We start from the raw sequence: 17,043 nt of genomic DNA, 5'->3' as shown, positions 1-17,043 counted from the left end.
GAAAAGTAAAATGTAAGGAGACCTTTGTTGTGTGTTTTCTCCCTGGGTGTTGCTGGAATATGCTTTTAGCTATTTTCTGTCATTATCATCATCCTCATGATTTTGTCCAGAGGGTTACCCTCTTCATCTAACAATAGGTAGAAATTAGCCATTCTTTATTACTAGAAATGATCTACAGTGACCTTCTCACATACGTTGCCCCAAATTCACAGTTAGAAGACACTTGGGAAAAGAGTAGCCTCAGACATGATGCATAGAGTTCCTTTATTATAAGTAATCAAAATTGATAAAACCGGAAAAGTAAACAAAATATTCTTGTTGAACAAAAATTAAATATGGCTGCCCCAAATAACTAAAATAATACAGTGTCCAATAGTTAAACTCTGTCTTCAAATATTAACATTACAGATATACATCCTTTACCCTGGTAACTTTATAAAGTATTTCATTTTTCCTAAAAGCATATTATATTAATCACAATTTGCTTAAGTAATTCTGATATGACATTTAAAATAATCATCTCTTAAATATTTAAGTACCATTACAATGCAACTTTGATCATTTGGAGGAATTTCCGTTTCAACTCAATATCCATATATTTACATAGTTTACTCTTTTCTGAGCAGGTCACCTCCAGGCCTCTTAGAATATTTCACCCTTTTCTACGAAAGTGTATGCGATTCATAAGTTCTCTGAACTTCAGTATTAAGGAGTAGTTATTTATGTGGTCTTTCCATGTTTCATAAGTCCTTCTAAGTTTGTCATAATAACTTTCATTTTTCAAATTGAAATCTGATCCAATTTTTTTAAAATAATTGTCTTTTTTCCATATTTCTCTCCAGGAGCCCTTCAATTTTTCCAAATAACTTTCTTTTTCATATTCTTCCTTCCATATTCCTTCTCCTTTTTTTAACGCTGTTAATTCAGCTTTAAGTAAGTTTCTGTGAATTGTCCAATAGATTTTAGAATCATAATCTAGCCCTTTAACAAGAACAGTTTTGCCAAGGCCTCTTCTCAAAATTTCTTCATTCAGACTCACACTAAAATATCTACCCTTGAATAAAAAATAAAACAAACCAATTACTTAAGAATTTAGTAATTTATTCATTTACTTAAAATCAGTCATTCAGCATTTTTTCCTCCAGAGAAAAGCCAAAAAACAGGAAGCAAAAGGGTCCCCAAGAGCTCAAAACAGCTAATGCTAAATCCAAGAATTTCATTACTAAAAGAGATTCTTGCTCAAAGTTAACTGCCTCTTTTGTAACATAGTAGTTCTTCACAGACTCACTGGTCATCTAACCCAAAGAAGGTAGAAGTAATAAAGTATAAGAAGTGTTCTTGATCTGTTTGTTGTTCAGAGGAGTAAAGGAGCACACAAAATAGGCGAAAAGACAGAAGGCCACAGCAAAAGAAACTAAAAAGTATAAAATGCAAAATAAACTGAATCATCACTGAACTGTTAGATTAGGTTCAGAATTCCACTGTGTAGGAAGGCACTGGCATGTAAATGCATTTTTAAAAGACTTCCCACATGAGGCGCCTGGGTGGCTCAGTCGGTTAAGCATCCGACTTCAGCTCAGGTCATGATCTTGTGCTCCGTGAGTTTGAGCCCCACGTCAGGCTCTGTGCTGACAGCTCAGAGCCTGGAGCCTGTTTCAGATTCTGTGTCTCCCTCTCTCTCTGACCCTCCCCCCATTCATGCTCTGTCTCTCTCTGTCTCAAAAATAAATAAACGGGGGCGCCTGGGTGGCGCAGTCGGTTAAGCGTCCGACTTCAGCCAGGTCACGATCTCGCCGTCTGTGAGTTCGAGTCCCGCGTCAGGCTCTGGGCTGATGGCTCAGAGCCTGGAGCCTGTTTCCGATTCTGTGTCTCCCTCTCTCTCTGCCCCTCCCCCATTCATGCTCTGTCTCTCTCTGTCCCAAAAAATTAAATAAATAAATAAATAAATAAATAAATAAATAAATAAATAAATAAATCAACGTTAAAAAAAATTTTTAAAGACTTCCCACAAAATTATTAACATTTAAAATAGTCCTAGACCTTGAATCTTCATCCATAAAGAAATTTCCTTCATGGAAAACCTTACTTCCTAATGAAACCGGATAAATGGGACTTTTTTCCCCACTAATTTACAGTATAAAGGAGATCCTGCTGGGGTGCCTGGCTGGCTCAGTTGGTGGAGAAGAGACTCTAGATCTGGGGGTTGTAGGTTCAAGCCCCACACTGGATGTAGAGATTACTTAAAATTTTTAAAAATCTTGGGGCGCCTGGGTGGCTCAGTCAGTTAAGCCTCCGACTTCGGCTCAGGTCACGATCTCGTGGTCCGTGAGTTCGAGACCCACATCCGGCTCTGGGCTGATGGCTCAGAGCCTGGAGCCTACTTCTGATTCTGTGACTCCCTGTCTCTGCCCCTCCCCCGTTCGTGCTCTGTCTCTCTCTGTCCCAAAAATAAAAAAAAGTTAAAATTTTTATTAAATTTTTTTATTAAAAATTAAATTAAATTAAATTTTATTAAAAATTAAATTTTTTATTAAAATTTTTTTTTAATCTTTTAAAAAAGGAAATCCTGTTTAGTTATTTATATAGTCCTTGTGAAATTTTAACCTAACAAGATCAATTTTAACAAAGTATTAATAACTGAATAGCTTTGTTAGACAAGTATTAAATTCTAAAAATGTGAAAACCCCAGGTTTAAAGTAGGAGACATTTCTAGGACTATCCAAAGGAACAAAGTAATCTTTTTTCCCTTAAATGCAGTAACTCTGAGTCATACTAATAAGGATTTCATGGGGAGCCTGGGTGGCTCAGTGGGTTGAGCATCTGACTTTGGCTCAGGTCATGATCTCACAGTTCATGAGTTCAAGGCCCACACCAGGCCTTCTGCTGTGAGCACAGAGCCCGCTTTGATCCTCTGTTCCCCTCTACCTCTGCCCCTCCCCAACTTGCACACTCTCAAAAATAAACATTTAAAAAAAATAAGGAATTCATAAATATCGTTTTAAAGGATTTATCATATTTTTCTCAATCTTTTAAATTTTTTAAATGTTTATTTGAGAGACACAGAGAGCACCAGCACGTGTGCACAAGCGGGGGAGGGGTGCAGACAGAGAGAGGGAGAGAAAGCATCCCAAGCAGGTTCCAAACTGTGAGTATAGAGCCCAACTCAGGGCTTGACCTCAGGAACCATAACATCATGACCTGAGCCAAAATCACATTGAACTGAATGAGCCACCTAGGCGCCCCTCAATATTTTAAACTTTAAGAGCTCATTCCCTTAAACCAAAATCAGAATAACTAAAATTCAATCTGACACATTAGTAAAATTCAACAGATGTAAATTACCACAATATGCATACTGCATAGTTTGGTCACCTAGGAAGGAATATAAACTAAAGTATATAAGGTGAAGTAGAAGCTCAGGAGCCAGAAAGAGCTGGGCTTGAATACAGGCTCTATCACTTGGTTACCCTGAGGCCCACCTGTAAATGGGAGTAAAAACAAGGACTCCAGAACAATGGTTTTGAGGATAAATGAAATACACTCCTCAACTTAAAAGAGAAGATATTGTTTCTTTTTATTTTTTTAAGATTTTTTTAAAGTAATCTCTACACCCAATCTGGGGCTTGAACTCACAATCCTGAGATCAAGAATCACATGTGTCACCGACTGAACCAGCCAGGTGCCCCCCTGCCTCCCAGCTTACTTTTAAACATATGATGCTTCAACCGATCACTGTTGGATAATTCTTATTTTGAAAGAACTGAAGATGACTTGGACATACAGAAATTAATGGGTCTCATTAGGCTATCTATTAATAGTTCAAAGGCTCTAAAAAATTAAAATGTTTACAATTTTAATCACTTTAATGTGAAGTTATATTTTCTTCAGATTGTTTGTGTTTGTTACATAATAAGAGACTTTAGAACTAAGAAAACCGTTCTTAATCCTGTCATCACATTTTAACTATTTAATTTTCTACACTCTTTTTCCAGTACTCTTCCACTAAAAGCAGTGTGGAGTAAGGCACACGCAAAGACTCAGGACAGTGGCACAGCAACACTGATGAGGCTAGTTACACAGCGGCCATGGCCAATCATAAAGGTAGGAAAACTCTGACGCAAAGTCTTCAGATGACTGATTACTGATCATTAATAGTATGCAAGTACGCTCAACGTTAGAGTTCAAAGATTGAGCAGTATTAACCTTCAGAAAACACACTTACTCTTTGTAGTTTCCAGTTGACAGGAAACCCACTCAACAAGTGGTTTCTAATAACAAGGGGGATATAATATACTCATGTAGAAATAAATCTGTAAAGCTACTCCTTAAATTATCAACGTCTGAAGTCATTAATGATTTTAAGTTTTTTCCATTTTCTTAGCTGTCTATTTTTTCTATAATAAACATATAAGCAACATTTTATAACAAAATTTATATATGAAACACCTGGTTCTCTATACATAATCACTATGAGTACCAATTAAGAAAAGCAAAAATTCAGTCCCATTATATATTCAAGGCTCTAATTAATAATGTTTATGTATAAATAAAAAGAATAAAATATTGCTCATTATTTCTTCATACTACTTACCTTATTCACTAGAAGATAGCAAATAAGTGCTGAATTCTCCTTTGCAAGAAGTTGAAACCATACCAGCTGGGAAGGTTTTAACTCTTTTTGTAACCACACCTTCCCGGTTTCAGTGAGTTCTACTCCTGCCAGCTTAACCAGCAAAACACCACATGGCTCTTCTAAAAAGTTTAGGTAGAAAGGAATGTAGCTTTAATACCATGTTGCAAAAACGAATTTCAAGGTCACGCTCCCCCTATGCCAAACAATCAAACATGTTTATTTATAAACACCCAGACACTCTAGATTGCAGGTTCATTTACATCTGTATTCAAGTTTTCTTTTTTTTTATTATTTTTTTAACGTTTATTTATTTTTGAGACAGAGAGAGACAGAGCATGAACAGGAGAGGGTCAGAGAGAGAGGGAGACACAGAATCTGAAACAGGCTCTGAGTGGTCAGCACAGAGCCTGACGCGGGGCTCGAACTCACGGACCGCGAGATCATGACCTGAGCTGAAGTCGGCCGCTTAACCGACTGAGCCACCCAGGCGCCCCTCAAGTTTTCTTTTAAAGCAACCTAAGCATACAACAGATGGAATAATCTAAAACCCCCATTTCAGTAAGCTCCAGAACAGGATGTAGAACCCATTAATAAAAATATGAATAAAACAGCGCCTGGGTGGTTCAGTCGGTTAAGCATCTGACTCTTGATTTCGGCTCAGGTCATGATCTCACGGTTCATGAGATCAAGCTCCACATCCATCGGGCTCTGTACTGACAGTGCAGAATACGCTTGGGATTCTCTCTCTCCCTCTCTCTGTTCCTCCCCTGCTCTCTGTCTCTCAAAATGAATCAAGAGGGGCGCCTGGGTGGCTCAGTGGGTTGAGAGTCCTACTTCAGCTCAGGTCATGATCCCACTGCTCATGAATTTGAGTCCTGCGTTGGGCTCTGTGCCGACAGCTCAGAGCCTGAAGCCTGCTTCGGAACCTGTGTCTCCCCTTCTCTCTGCCCCTCCCGTGCTTGCTCTCTGTCTTTCTCTCTCTCAAAAAGAAAACAAATGTTAAAAAAATATTTTAAAAAATAAATTAAAAAAATAAACATTTTTAATAATAATAATATGCACATATGGCAATTACAGTGCCGTGGTGCTGCAGGGCCTCTGGGGGCAGATCCTACTGAATATCATCCCCAGAGCAGTATAAGGTACAGCCTGGACAAACCCAGGTGGCAACTTTGCTGCCTGGGCACTTAAGAGTCATTACTATTTCAGGGAGAAGTGATTTAAATTATTATAACATAATGACAACAACTTAGAAGGTAGAGGACTTATGAAGTCTAAATCCTGCTTAGACTGAAATGGTCAACAAATAAATCTCTCTTTAGGGAACAACAGTCACTCAAATTGTTTAAATTCTGTTTGATTTATTAAAAGAATCAATCACGTAGGTATGTTTGGGGGGTGGAATCAATCTTATTCCTTTATAGGCATATCTCCTTGAACATTCATTCATCTGAATCTTCTGGGGCAATTGGCTGGCTCAGAAAACCATGTGACTCTTGATTTCAAGGTTATAACTTCGAGCCCCACATTGGGTGTAGAGATTACTTAAAAAAAAATGTGGGGAGCCTGGGTGGCTCAGTTGGTTAAATTCCAACTCCTGATTTCAGCTCAGGTCACAATCTCCCAGTTTGTGAGTTTGAGCCTCTCATCGGTCTCTGCACTGACAATGTGGAGCCAGCTTGGGATTCTCTGTCCTCTCTCTCTGGCCCTCCCTCCACTTGCACCCTCTCTCTTTCTCAAAACAAATTAAAAAAAAAAAATTAAACTTAAAAAAATGTTTTAAACTTTAAACAATTAGAACCCCTTCATAAAATTAAAATAATATTATGAAGCTCCTTATTATTTAAAAAAAAATTTGTTTTATTTATTGTTGAGAGAGAGAGAAAGACAAAGACAGAGACAGAGCACGAGCAGGGCAGGGGCAGAGAGAGAGGGAGACACAGAATCTGAAGCAGGCTTCAGGCTCTGAGCTGTCAGCACAGAGCCGGATGCAGGGCTCGAACTCATGAATGGCAAGATCATGACCCAAGCCAAAGTTGGATGCTTCACCGACTGAGCCAGCCAGGCACCCCAAGAAGATCTTTAAATATAACTAAATTTAGGGGCACCTGGGTGGCTCAGTTGGTTGAGTGTCTCACTCTTGGTTTCAGCTCAGGTCATGGTCTCCCAGTTCATGAGTTCGAGCCCCATGCTGGGTTCTGTGCTAACAGTGTGGAGCCTGCTTGGGAGTCTCTCTCTCCCTCTCCCTCTTTCTCTCTCTCAAATAAACTTTTTAAAAATGTATTTAAAATATAAAATGAATGTATAAGTAAAACTAAATTTATTCAACAAGCTTTGCCAAGTCTCCATTGGCTAACAATTATTTTTCTAGGGCCTGTGAATAATGAGATAGGTAGGAAAAGGTCCCTGCCCACATGGGGTTCAGTTTAGTGGAGGATATAAACCTAAAATACATGACTATAGGAAAATGTGTTTAAGTACTGTAACCACAGTGTGTGTCCACTGTTGTGGGTGTAGTAAAGAAAGAGGCTAATTCAGCTCCAGAGTTAAGGAAAGCTTCACAGAAGAGCTGACATTTGAGCTGGATACTAAAGAATGAACTGGAGCTCAACAGGAGCCAAGGCACTCTGGGAAAACTGTGCCCAGGGGCATGAGAACACAAATAAGCAGCAGGCAGGAAGGTCTGTGTGAGTGGGGTCTTTGACACAAAGCAGGGAGAAATGGGAAAGCAGCAGGGGACATCAGCCCCTGTTCGGCTCTCCAGTCTCCTTTGGTGACTCTTGTCCCTTTCTTCCCTAGGCCCCAGCACTCTAGTCTTCACATGGCTTCTCAGAAGAGCCATGCTCATTCCCATACACGTTCTGCCTAGCCAGCCCCCTCTCATTCTTCAGGTCTCTGATTAAATAACAACTCATCCATGAGGCTTTCTCTGACCACTTTACAGGTATCGGTTCCCCATTCACATGACCTCCAGTAATGTTCATCCTAGCATCTTGCTCTTTTCTTCATAGCTCTTAGGACAATTTTCATTTGTCTGTTGTCTATTTTCTACTTAGACTGTATGCTCCAAAGGGTAGTCTTATTTGTTTCACTCAGTGCCATGTAGCTACAATAGGTCCTAGAACATAACAGTTGCTCAATATTTGTGGAAAGAATGCTTGACTGCCTGAATGAAATACTGAATGGTTGAATAAAAAGAGGAGGGGGAAGTAAAGAACATCTGGAGACCAATTAAATAGTTCCTTGTATTTAAAACCAAGAGTTTATACTTTCTCTCATAGACAGTGGAAAGTTATTAAAATTTAAAATGACATTGTTTGCTACTTTACAAATAACTTCTAATTAACAAATACTAAAACAGTTGTATTATTCTTGTACTTTACTTACTTTTCCATGAAGTTATAATAGGTAAAGCAATGGGAATATGTTCAATTTCTAAACCATTCTCAGTTATTCGGCGTAATCGTCCACGTAGTTTAACATTCCTTCTTATAAATTCTACTGGAATATCTGAAGAACTTGTAAATTTTGATGTCTGTTGATTTATAAAAAAATATAACATTTGATTATTATTTTCATTTTAACATTAAGCATGTCAAATTGTTACCTAAATATTTAATAAGAAGACGTAACCCCTGAAATTTTTTAATTTACCCCTTAATTTTATATATTAATATTTTAGTGTGATTTAATCAAAAGTGTTTATAGGAAGGGGGCACCTGGCTAGCTCAGTCAGCGGAGCATGCAACTCTTGATCTTAGGCTTGAAGATTTGAGTCCTACATTGGGTGCAGAGATTACTTAAAAAGAAAATCTTTTGAAAAAAAAAGTGTTGAGGCACCAAGATGGCAGTTAGTTAAGCGTCCAACCTTTGGTTTGGGCTCAGCTCATGGTCTTATGGTTTATGAGTTCAAGCCTCACACTGGGCTCTGCTCTGCCAGTGTGGAGCCTACACACTGGGATTCTCTCTCTTTCTCTCTCTGACCCTCCCCTACTGTCTCTCTGCCGCTCCCCACCTTCCCTCAAAAATAAACACCTAAAAAAAAAAAAAAAAACGTGAAATACTACAGGTTAGAGTCAGTATTTTAAAAGATCTTGACAACTAGGATGATGGGATAAAACTAATGAAGGATAAGGGAATAAACTATAGCATAGATTAAAAAGATTAAGAATCTTTAGTTAACTGTGAACTCAAAATGAGTGGAAGTGTGACAAAGCTGCAAAACAAAACACAAACTCCCTCTCCCCTACACTCCCCGCTGCGCCCACCTAAGTTCAAACACCAAGCAACATTATAAGGAACAGGATCCAAAATGAGAGAGGTGAGGAAGGGATAGCTCTAAATCAGGCCCTAAGTGGAATATACTATGCTGTGCGAGGTACCCGTTTCATAAAAGACTCAAACAAACTGGAACAAAGCTAGAAGAGGAGAAAAAAGATGATAGAGTCTAGAAACCACATCACATGAGAAAACTAAGATTATCTTGCACCAGTGGGGGCAGGGGTAGGCTGTGCCTGGGTTGTTCAGTTTGTTGGGTTTCCTGGGCCTCGGACTCTTGATTTCAGCTAAGGTCATGATCTCATGTTTCATGAAATCAAGCCCCTTGCCCAGCTCCTGACATCGCAGAGCCTGCTTGGGATTCTCTGCCCCATCTCCCACTCATGCTTGCTCGCTCTTTCTCTCTCTCAAAAATAAATAAATTTTTTTAAAAAAAGAGTATTTTGCACAGGGGAGACAGACACAGTAAGTAGAGAGGATCATTAAAGATGTCTTCAATTACTAAACATCCATCCCTTTTAATTTTTAGGTGTTTTCATTAAAGGACACACATAAAAAAGACACCAGAGTGCCCTGATGTTTGGAGTTTTAGAAATTTTGGAGTTTTAGAAATTATTAAGCAGCTAGCTAAAGAGGAAACTAAATAGAACCCAATGTTCTATTTCCTTGAGTTCATACTCAAGGAATATGTGAAAAACATTTAAAGGCAGATCCCACTGTATCTACCTTTTCCGGATCCAATAATCCCTCAACAACATAAAGTTCAGTGCTGTGTTTCAGTGACATGGCACTATCTGGAAGATGAACTAACTATATACATAAAACCAGAATACAACTGCAGAGCAATACATAGAGAGGTTTAAGATAAAGTGTAAGGGCTAACAGGTCAAAATGGAAAGGATAAGAACACCGGAGGAAGATATTTTTAAAGGAAGTGAATCCTGAGCCTGTGATAAACAGTCTGCTTTCCAGAAGAGGCAGAAAGATGATGCCACTGACAAGGATGCTGTCCCTAAGCTTCAGATGGTGAAGTGTCCTAGAGGCAAACAGACAAAAGCGGGAAGCTCTGTGAAGAGAAAATAGTAAAAGTTTCAAATTCAGGAATATGACATTTGAAATCCAGTTCTGCCACATACTAGCTGGGTGATCTTGTGAAAATAAATTTAACTTTTTTTAGCATCCATCTCCTCATCTATAAAACCTGGGTATAAGAATACCGGTTTCATAGGATTATTATAAGTGTTAAATGAAATTACGTAGGGGCACCTGGGTGGCTCAGTCGGCTAAGTATCCGACCTTGATTTCAGTTCAGATCATGATCTCACGGTTCATGACATTGAGCCCCGAGTCAGGCTCTGTGTTGACAGTGAGGGGCCTGCTTGGGATTCTCTCCCCTGCTGGTATGCGATCTCTCTCTCTCTCTCAAAATAAATAAACATTTTTTAAAAATGATTTTAAATGAAATTATGTATATGAAGTGTTTAGCACAGTACTAAACTCAATCATCATTTTTTTTATTTTTTTAATGTGAAATTTGGAATTGTCTACCAGTAATTGAAAGAATATGAGAGCTTGGTAAACTCAGGAGGAAGAAAAACAGCAATACAAAAAGAACAGTGAAGGGGAACTATTAAGGCTCCCTGTGGCAGGCCCTTTGTTGGTTAATGCAATATTCATTCTCAAGCCTCTCTCCCTTATCAGCAGGCACTGGAAGGGATGGGAAAGTTAAATGGCCGCTTTCCCAACTCCTTTCCAGCTAGAGGTGGCCATACGACATAAGGATGTAAGCAAAAGTCTGCTGAAGGCTTCTGGGAAAATTTTTGCTTTCTTCATGAGAGGTGGCTCGCACCTTCCTTTTCCCTCTCCTTTTGCTTTGAACAAGAATATGCTATTTGGAGCTAGAGTAGCCTTTCTGTGCCATGAGGAAAGGCACAGAGAATCATACACCTAAAACCCTCTGTCACTGAATCACTCCAGGCATCTTGTGACATGAGGAAAAAGCCTTTTTACTTGGTTAAGCCACTGTCGGTTGGGGTTTCTCTTACTTGTAGCCAAAGTCCTTCAACTGTTACACAACTGAGTTTTTTGTTCTCTAAAGTTCCAATGTTCTTTTTCTAGCTTCTTAGCCTGCTCTTCTCATCACATGTCACTATTATCAAAAGCCATAAAAATCTAAAAAAAAGACACCAGAACTAAAGTCTAAAATGAATAACTTCATAATATACTAATATAAATTTATATTAATTAATGCATAATTTTCATAAATCAATAACATACCTAATATTGTGTAACTTAAAATCATCTATAACTGATTCATGTAATTTTTAAGGGCTAACAAGAGAAATAACCCCTCAGCATTATTTTTACCTAAACACTTTTTTTTGTCAAGTTTATTTATTTTGAGAGAGAGAGCATGAGCAGGGAAGGGACAGAGAGAGAGGGAGCCAGAGACTCCCAAGCAGGCTCTGTGCTGTCAGTGAGAAGCCCAAAACTGGGCTCGATCTCACGAACTATGAGATTATGACCTAAGCCAAAATCAAAAGTCAGAGGCTTACCTGATTGAGCCACCCAGGCCCCCTCTATTTTTACCTCAACTCTTACTCAGATCATTTAATATTTTGACAATTTTGAAACCTTCAAAATACAAATGTCATGGAATACAGATTGTAAGATAAAGAAAAAAATGAAATTAATGAAAACAACTAAAGTTTCCAAAGTTCCATTCTAAAAATATATATAAGCTAAAAATGAATGACTTACAAAATCATGGAAGTGTTAAAAGAAAAAGCCTATTCGATTATTAGATATAAGGTTAAAAAAGAATGCAGGGCACTTAATAAAGAGGATGAAAGTTCTGACATTGGAGTCAGGGGGGAAAGGCAACAGATGGAAAAGATACAGTATAGTAGAGTAACACTGTGTAGTCAATGATAATATAAAATAATATAGAGATAATAAATACAGGAAATAAATTACACAGAGGCAATAAACCCATACCAGATTGTAACATGACACTAAAATTACACCCAATGACAAGAATCAGTTATATAAAAAATACTTCTAAATCTTGAATTACTAAATGGATTTCCACAGTATCTATTATTAAAAAATTACTGAAAGGGCAAAAACATACGCTAACTGAAAGGATAAATTATTTTTTTTTACATCATACTCCCTGCTTTATTCATTGAACAGATATTAGATTGTTGCAAATCAGAGAAAGCATAAATTATTCAGTGCTAAAGGACATAATTCGACTGTGATCTAAATCTAAAACCACTATACAAAACAGTTTTGAGACATTCCACAATGTCTGAAATGCAAATTTAGTGATTATAGCATTCTAGCAAACCAAATCCTTTACAGATTCCTTTTTAAGCATGAAGACGTGATTATGAAAATATAGACTGTGCAATTACTTTCTATAAAATCCTGCGAATGTGTTACTTTTAAATCAAGGTCTTTAAATATGTTCATTATTCTAAAATAATACTTAAAACTTCTAATATGAATAACAAAATGATACCCAGCTTGAGACAAAAACTGTTTTGAAGTGAGAAATTAACTGTCTCTTGTTTATCACAGTTCACAGTGCCTTCTTCATTTTTTAACTTACCATCCGAATACTTCTTAGAAGTAACATTATTCCAGCTATGGCCATTACGGTGCTGATGTTCTTCAGAAAAAGATTAAATGATTAATTCTCATTAGTTATTATTCATAATAGTGAAAGTAGTAATTAGAAGGGGGGAAAAAGAAGACTGTCCTCCCAATATCTGTCCAAATAAGGCACATCCTTCAACTAAAGGCCCATTTCTTCCAAAAAAACTTCCTTAACTGCCTACCTACTCAGTAATCTCCCCTTTCTTTCCCAAAAACTCTGACATGTATAGTAATTATATACATAACATTGTATTGTTCTCTATTGCCTTTTACTTTAACCGTGAGTACCTTAACTGCATGAATCAGTCTAATACTTCTTGAATGATGCCCACAGTAACTAGCATAACCCCGAGCCTAGAGTGGGAATTTAAATCTTTGATAGAAAAATTTGCCACCAAAACGTTACAATACAATGTCTTTGATGTATATATGGATGAACAGTTGGGAAAAACTTATCAATGTTTTTAAAGTGCTCCATTTAAGCTGAAACAGACCTAAGAGAGTTTAATTTAAAAATAAGAACCCTGCGGGGCACCTGGGTGGCTCAGTAAGTTAGGCGTCTGACTTCCCGACTTCCCAACTTCAGCTCAGGTCATGATCTCACTGCTTGCGAGTCTGAGCCCTGTGCCTGGCTCTGTGCTGACAGCTCAGAGCCTGCTTCGGATTCTGTCTCCCTCTCTCTCTGCTCCTCCCCTACTCGCACTCCGTTTCTCTCTCAAAAATAAAATAATTTTAAAAAAAGAACGCTGCAACTGCCTCAACAAGAGTGATAATCTAACATGCTTTCCTTCAATAAATACAACTAGGTATGTAAGAAATGAAGCTGAAAATTATATGCAAGGAAAGAAATGAAGATACGAAGATTGGTCTTAGTGTTGAAGACAGATACAACTCTGATCATGCTTTAAACAACAGGCAAACAGAAAATAAGGCAATAGAAATTTTGTAATTACCAATACATAATGCTTTTTGTTCTGTAGATTTTGCATTCGTAGAAGGAAAAAGAAAGAAAATGAACACTAGGATACATTCTGTGATTGAGATATTTGGAATAATGTTATCTGTGGACTAATTTAAACTGTTTCCTCTCTCAATCTGTTGAAGTCATTTTTTAATTTGAAATGACCCATGCATCAATTTCTGCTTCACTAGAAGAACCCAGGCCTTGCCAATTAACACCTATATCATTCATTCATTCATTAATCTATCATTTATTAATGCCACCAATATGTATCTAGCACTTAGTAAATGGCACGCAATACTCCGAGGACAGGAGCTGTAGGGGTGAATGAAACAGCCATAGCCCTGGCCCTTGTGCTGCTTGGCTGCAGAGCTTTTTGCAAAGCTGATGGTCCTACTCAACTTCTCAGAAGGATGTAACAAAGCCAATCATTCTCTCTGAAAATTCTCTTCACTTGACTTCTAGAACGCCTGGTTTTCCTTCTCCACTGTTTCTTCCCAGTTTTTGCTGATCTCCTCCTTTTCACTTCCCATATTCTAAATGTTCAGTGTTCCTCAGGTCCCATGTCTGAATTCTAGGACTTGATCCACAGCTTTTCTGACTTGCTCCAAGATGTCATCCAAGCTTTAAACTTAAGATTTAGGCAGTTCATTCCTAAAGTTGTATGTCCAGTTCCGATCTCCCTTCAATGCCAGATTCCTATATCTAAGTTGCCTAGATAATATCTACAACTCCGTTTAGAATTCTAATAACCATCTTCAAGTTCACACATCTCCACCTCCAAGTTCACATGTCCAAAGGGTCCTCTGAATTTTCCCAACAAATCACTGGCCCCCACTCCTCCACAGAAACAACCTTCACCACCATCCACCCAGTGGGCAGCCCCCTTGATTCCTCCTTGCACCCCACACCTAAATCATCCACACCATCCCCAGGGTCTTAGCCACAATCTTGTCTTGCCTGGACACCTAAGATGTCCCATTCTTGGTCGAACTCCAGTGCCCTCTCACGTCACTTAAAACACAAGGCCTACAGTAGGACCACGTGCCCTATCTTCCACCCCGTCGTCTCCGGGCGCTGTGTCCCCAACTGCTTTCGGGGGACGCACCAAGCTGTGCTGCGTCTTGGTCTCTGAGGTATCTCCGGGGCCCGGCACTGCCCTGGCAGTAATTAGAGATGGTCTCTCCAGCCCACCGCGGCCATCCCCACGCACCGAGCCCAGCCGGGCCGCGCTCCCTCCCCAACCGCCCGCCCCGCACTCGCGACCCGGGCAACGTGGCCCTCCGCCCAGTCCGGCCCCGACGGGCTCCACTGCCCATGGCCTGCCCGCGCCACGTCTCCCTCAGGCTCGCTCCGCGCGACCCTGCGCCCCCCGCCTGCCCGGCCGGTCTGCGATACCCGCACGAGGCGCAGGTGGTCGTCTGCCCATTTCGAGACGCGCGCCACCACATTGGGCGCCGCTCCGTCCGGGTCCGGCGGCTGCGAGGCGGGGGCCTGAGGCCGGCCCGCCATGTTGCCGGCTTCCCGCGAGCCCGCGTCGCGCTCCTCGGGCGGACGGCAGGGGGCGCCGCGCTCCTGGGGCGGACGGCCAGGATCCGGGCTCCCCAAGCTGTTAGGGGAGCCGCATGGTGGACGACGGTGGGGGTCCTCGTTTGCGTCGCCTGAGAGTGGCCTTACGACTGGCTGTTCGCTCCCTCTTCCCCTGGGGGTGGGCCTCCCGTATCAGTGACCCCCCTCCCCCAGCATTTATGCAGGGTTTTCCCACTGCGCCGGACATTTTTATGGGACAGGGCCGGGGGTTGAAGGCTTCCCGGCCATGCTGGTGGGAAGACGATCAGTTTGTGACTTCAGTTAACCCAGCCTCAGTGTGGGTACCGCATCTCCTCTGCCATGCGGAAAGGAAATTGAAGTAGTTCATTCCTTTCACCTGCTCCCAAATATAATAAGATGCATATTTCTTACGTTTGAATTGTGCTTTAAAATTTGCACAGTTCCTTGGTAATCCTATTAGGTGCTCTAAATTGTTGAACTGTTAATTAATTAAAATATATATGGAAAGCTGACTATATTAGTATATTTCGTATATTAGTAGTAGTATTAATTAGTATATAAGTATATTTTAAAACAAAAATTAGATGCCGGATAGTGTAAATGGTATAGCAACATTTGTGTAAAAAAATTGTGTGTGTGTGTGTGTGTGAGAGAGAGAGAGAGAGAGAGAGAGAGAGAGAGAGAGAGAGAGAGAACCATGGAAATCTATGCAAGAAACCTACAACAGTGATTGCCCCTAGAGAGAGGGATTGGGGTAGGAATGGTTGGGAGAAGATTTTGCAATTATGGAAATGTTGTATATCTGCGTTGTTCAGTTTCAAACCTAATAGCCACTTGTGGCTCTTGTGTGCTTGAAATGTAGCTAGTACAACTCAGGAACTGAATTTTTATTTTTTTAAAGTAAGCTCTAAGCCCAACCTGGGGCTCGAATTTATGACCAGAATCCAGAGTCCTCTGATCTTCAGACTAAGCCAGCCAGGGGCCTCAGGAACTGATATATGTGTGTATATATACACACACACATATATACATATATATACACATAAATACATATATATACATATACATATATATGTATGTGTGTATATATATATATATTTTTTTAATGTTTATTTATTTTTGAGAAAGAGACAGAGACAGAGCACAAGTGGGGAACGGGCAGAGAGAAAAGGAGATCCAGAATCTCAAGCAGGCTCCAGGCTCTGAGCTGTCAGCACAGAACCTGACACGGGCTCGAACTCACAGACTGTGAGATCATGACCTGAGCTGAAGTCAGACACTTAACCGACTGAGCCACCCAGGCGCCCCAGGAACTGAATTTTTAATTTTATTAATTTTAATTAATTTCAATAGTCACATGTGTCTAGTGGCTACCATATTGGACAGAGCAATATACTGTTAGAATTTTTTTACTTTTCTTTATGCACATATTATTTTTAGAAGTGAAAATGGAGTATGTTGTACTCCTAACACACATATTACGAGTAGTACCTTCAAGGAATGTATTGCCTCAGTACTGTAGCTAATAGAAAGTAAATTACTGGCTAACACTTAGATCTTACTATGTGTGAGGCACCATTCTAAATACTTCTCATGTATTAGCTCCCTTGATGCTCCCAACAACTTTATAAGATAGACACTATTATTAATACCGGCTTTAAAGAGTAAATATGCAGAGTGATTAAGCCAGTAGCCAAGGTCACCCAGCTAGGAAGTGGTGAGCTGGGCTGTTATGCTGGGATTCAGCTCAGTGAATTGGCTCAGTCTGTGCACGTGACCACGACACTGCTTCCCATAAAGGCAATCAGCTAAAACACATCAATCCCTATAAATTTTCAGAGAGGGTGCAATGCACATGGTTTTGGGGGAAATCCAACTAAAAAGATACACTATAGGGGCACCTGGGTGGCTCAGTCGGTTAAGTGTAAGACTTTTGATTTCGCCTCAGGTCATGATT

At 39.8% G+C, this 17,043-nt stretch overlaps 1 protein-coding gene across 3 annotated transcripts; it reads right to left on the bottom strand.

Moving 5' to 3' along the window:
• Positions 1-247: 247 nt before the first annotated feature.
• Positions 248-15,092, bottom strand: CC2H3orf33 (chromosome C2 C3orf33 homolog). 3 transcript variants are annotated; one of them, XM_023260448.2, is made up of 5 exons: positions 14,934-15,092; positions 12,528-12,587; positions 8,021-8,168; positions 4,592-4,752; positions 248-1,054 (listed from the first exon to the last, which is right to left on the bottom strand). In XM_023260448.2, the coding sequence occupies exons 1-5, from the start codon at positions 15,045-15,047 to the stop codon at positions 653-655; spliced, it is 885 nt and encodes a 294-aa protein (XP_023116216.1). In that variant the 5' UTR covers positions 15,048-15,092; the 3' UTR covers positions 248-652. The 3 variants fall into 3 exon arrangements, with proteins under 3 accessions (XP_023116216.1, XP_023116217.1, XP_044893339.1); XM_023260449.2 differs by lacking the exon at positions 14,934-15,092 and adding an exon at positions 14,644-14,756; XM_045037404.1 differs by lacking the exon at positions 14,934-15,092 and adding an exon at positions 13,528-14,637.
• Positions 15,093-17,043: the final 1,951 nt, after the last annotated feature.

Source organism: Felis catus, chromosome C2, assembly GCF_018350175.1.
Source record: "Felis catus isolate Fca126 chromosome C2, F.catus_Fca126_mat1.0, whole genome shotgun sequence".
Classification (NCBI taxonomy): Eukaryota; Metazoa; Chordata; class Mammalia; order Carnivora; family Felidae; genus Felis; species Felis catus.
This window is presented reverse-complemented; position numbering and strand designations above follow the sequence as displayed.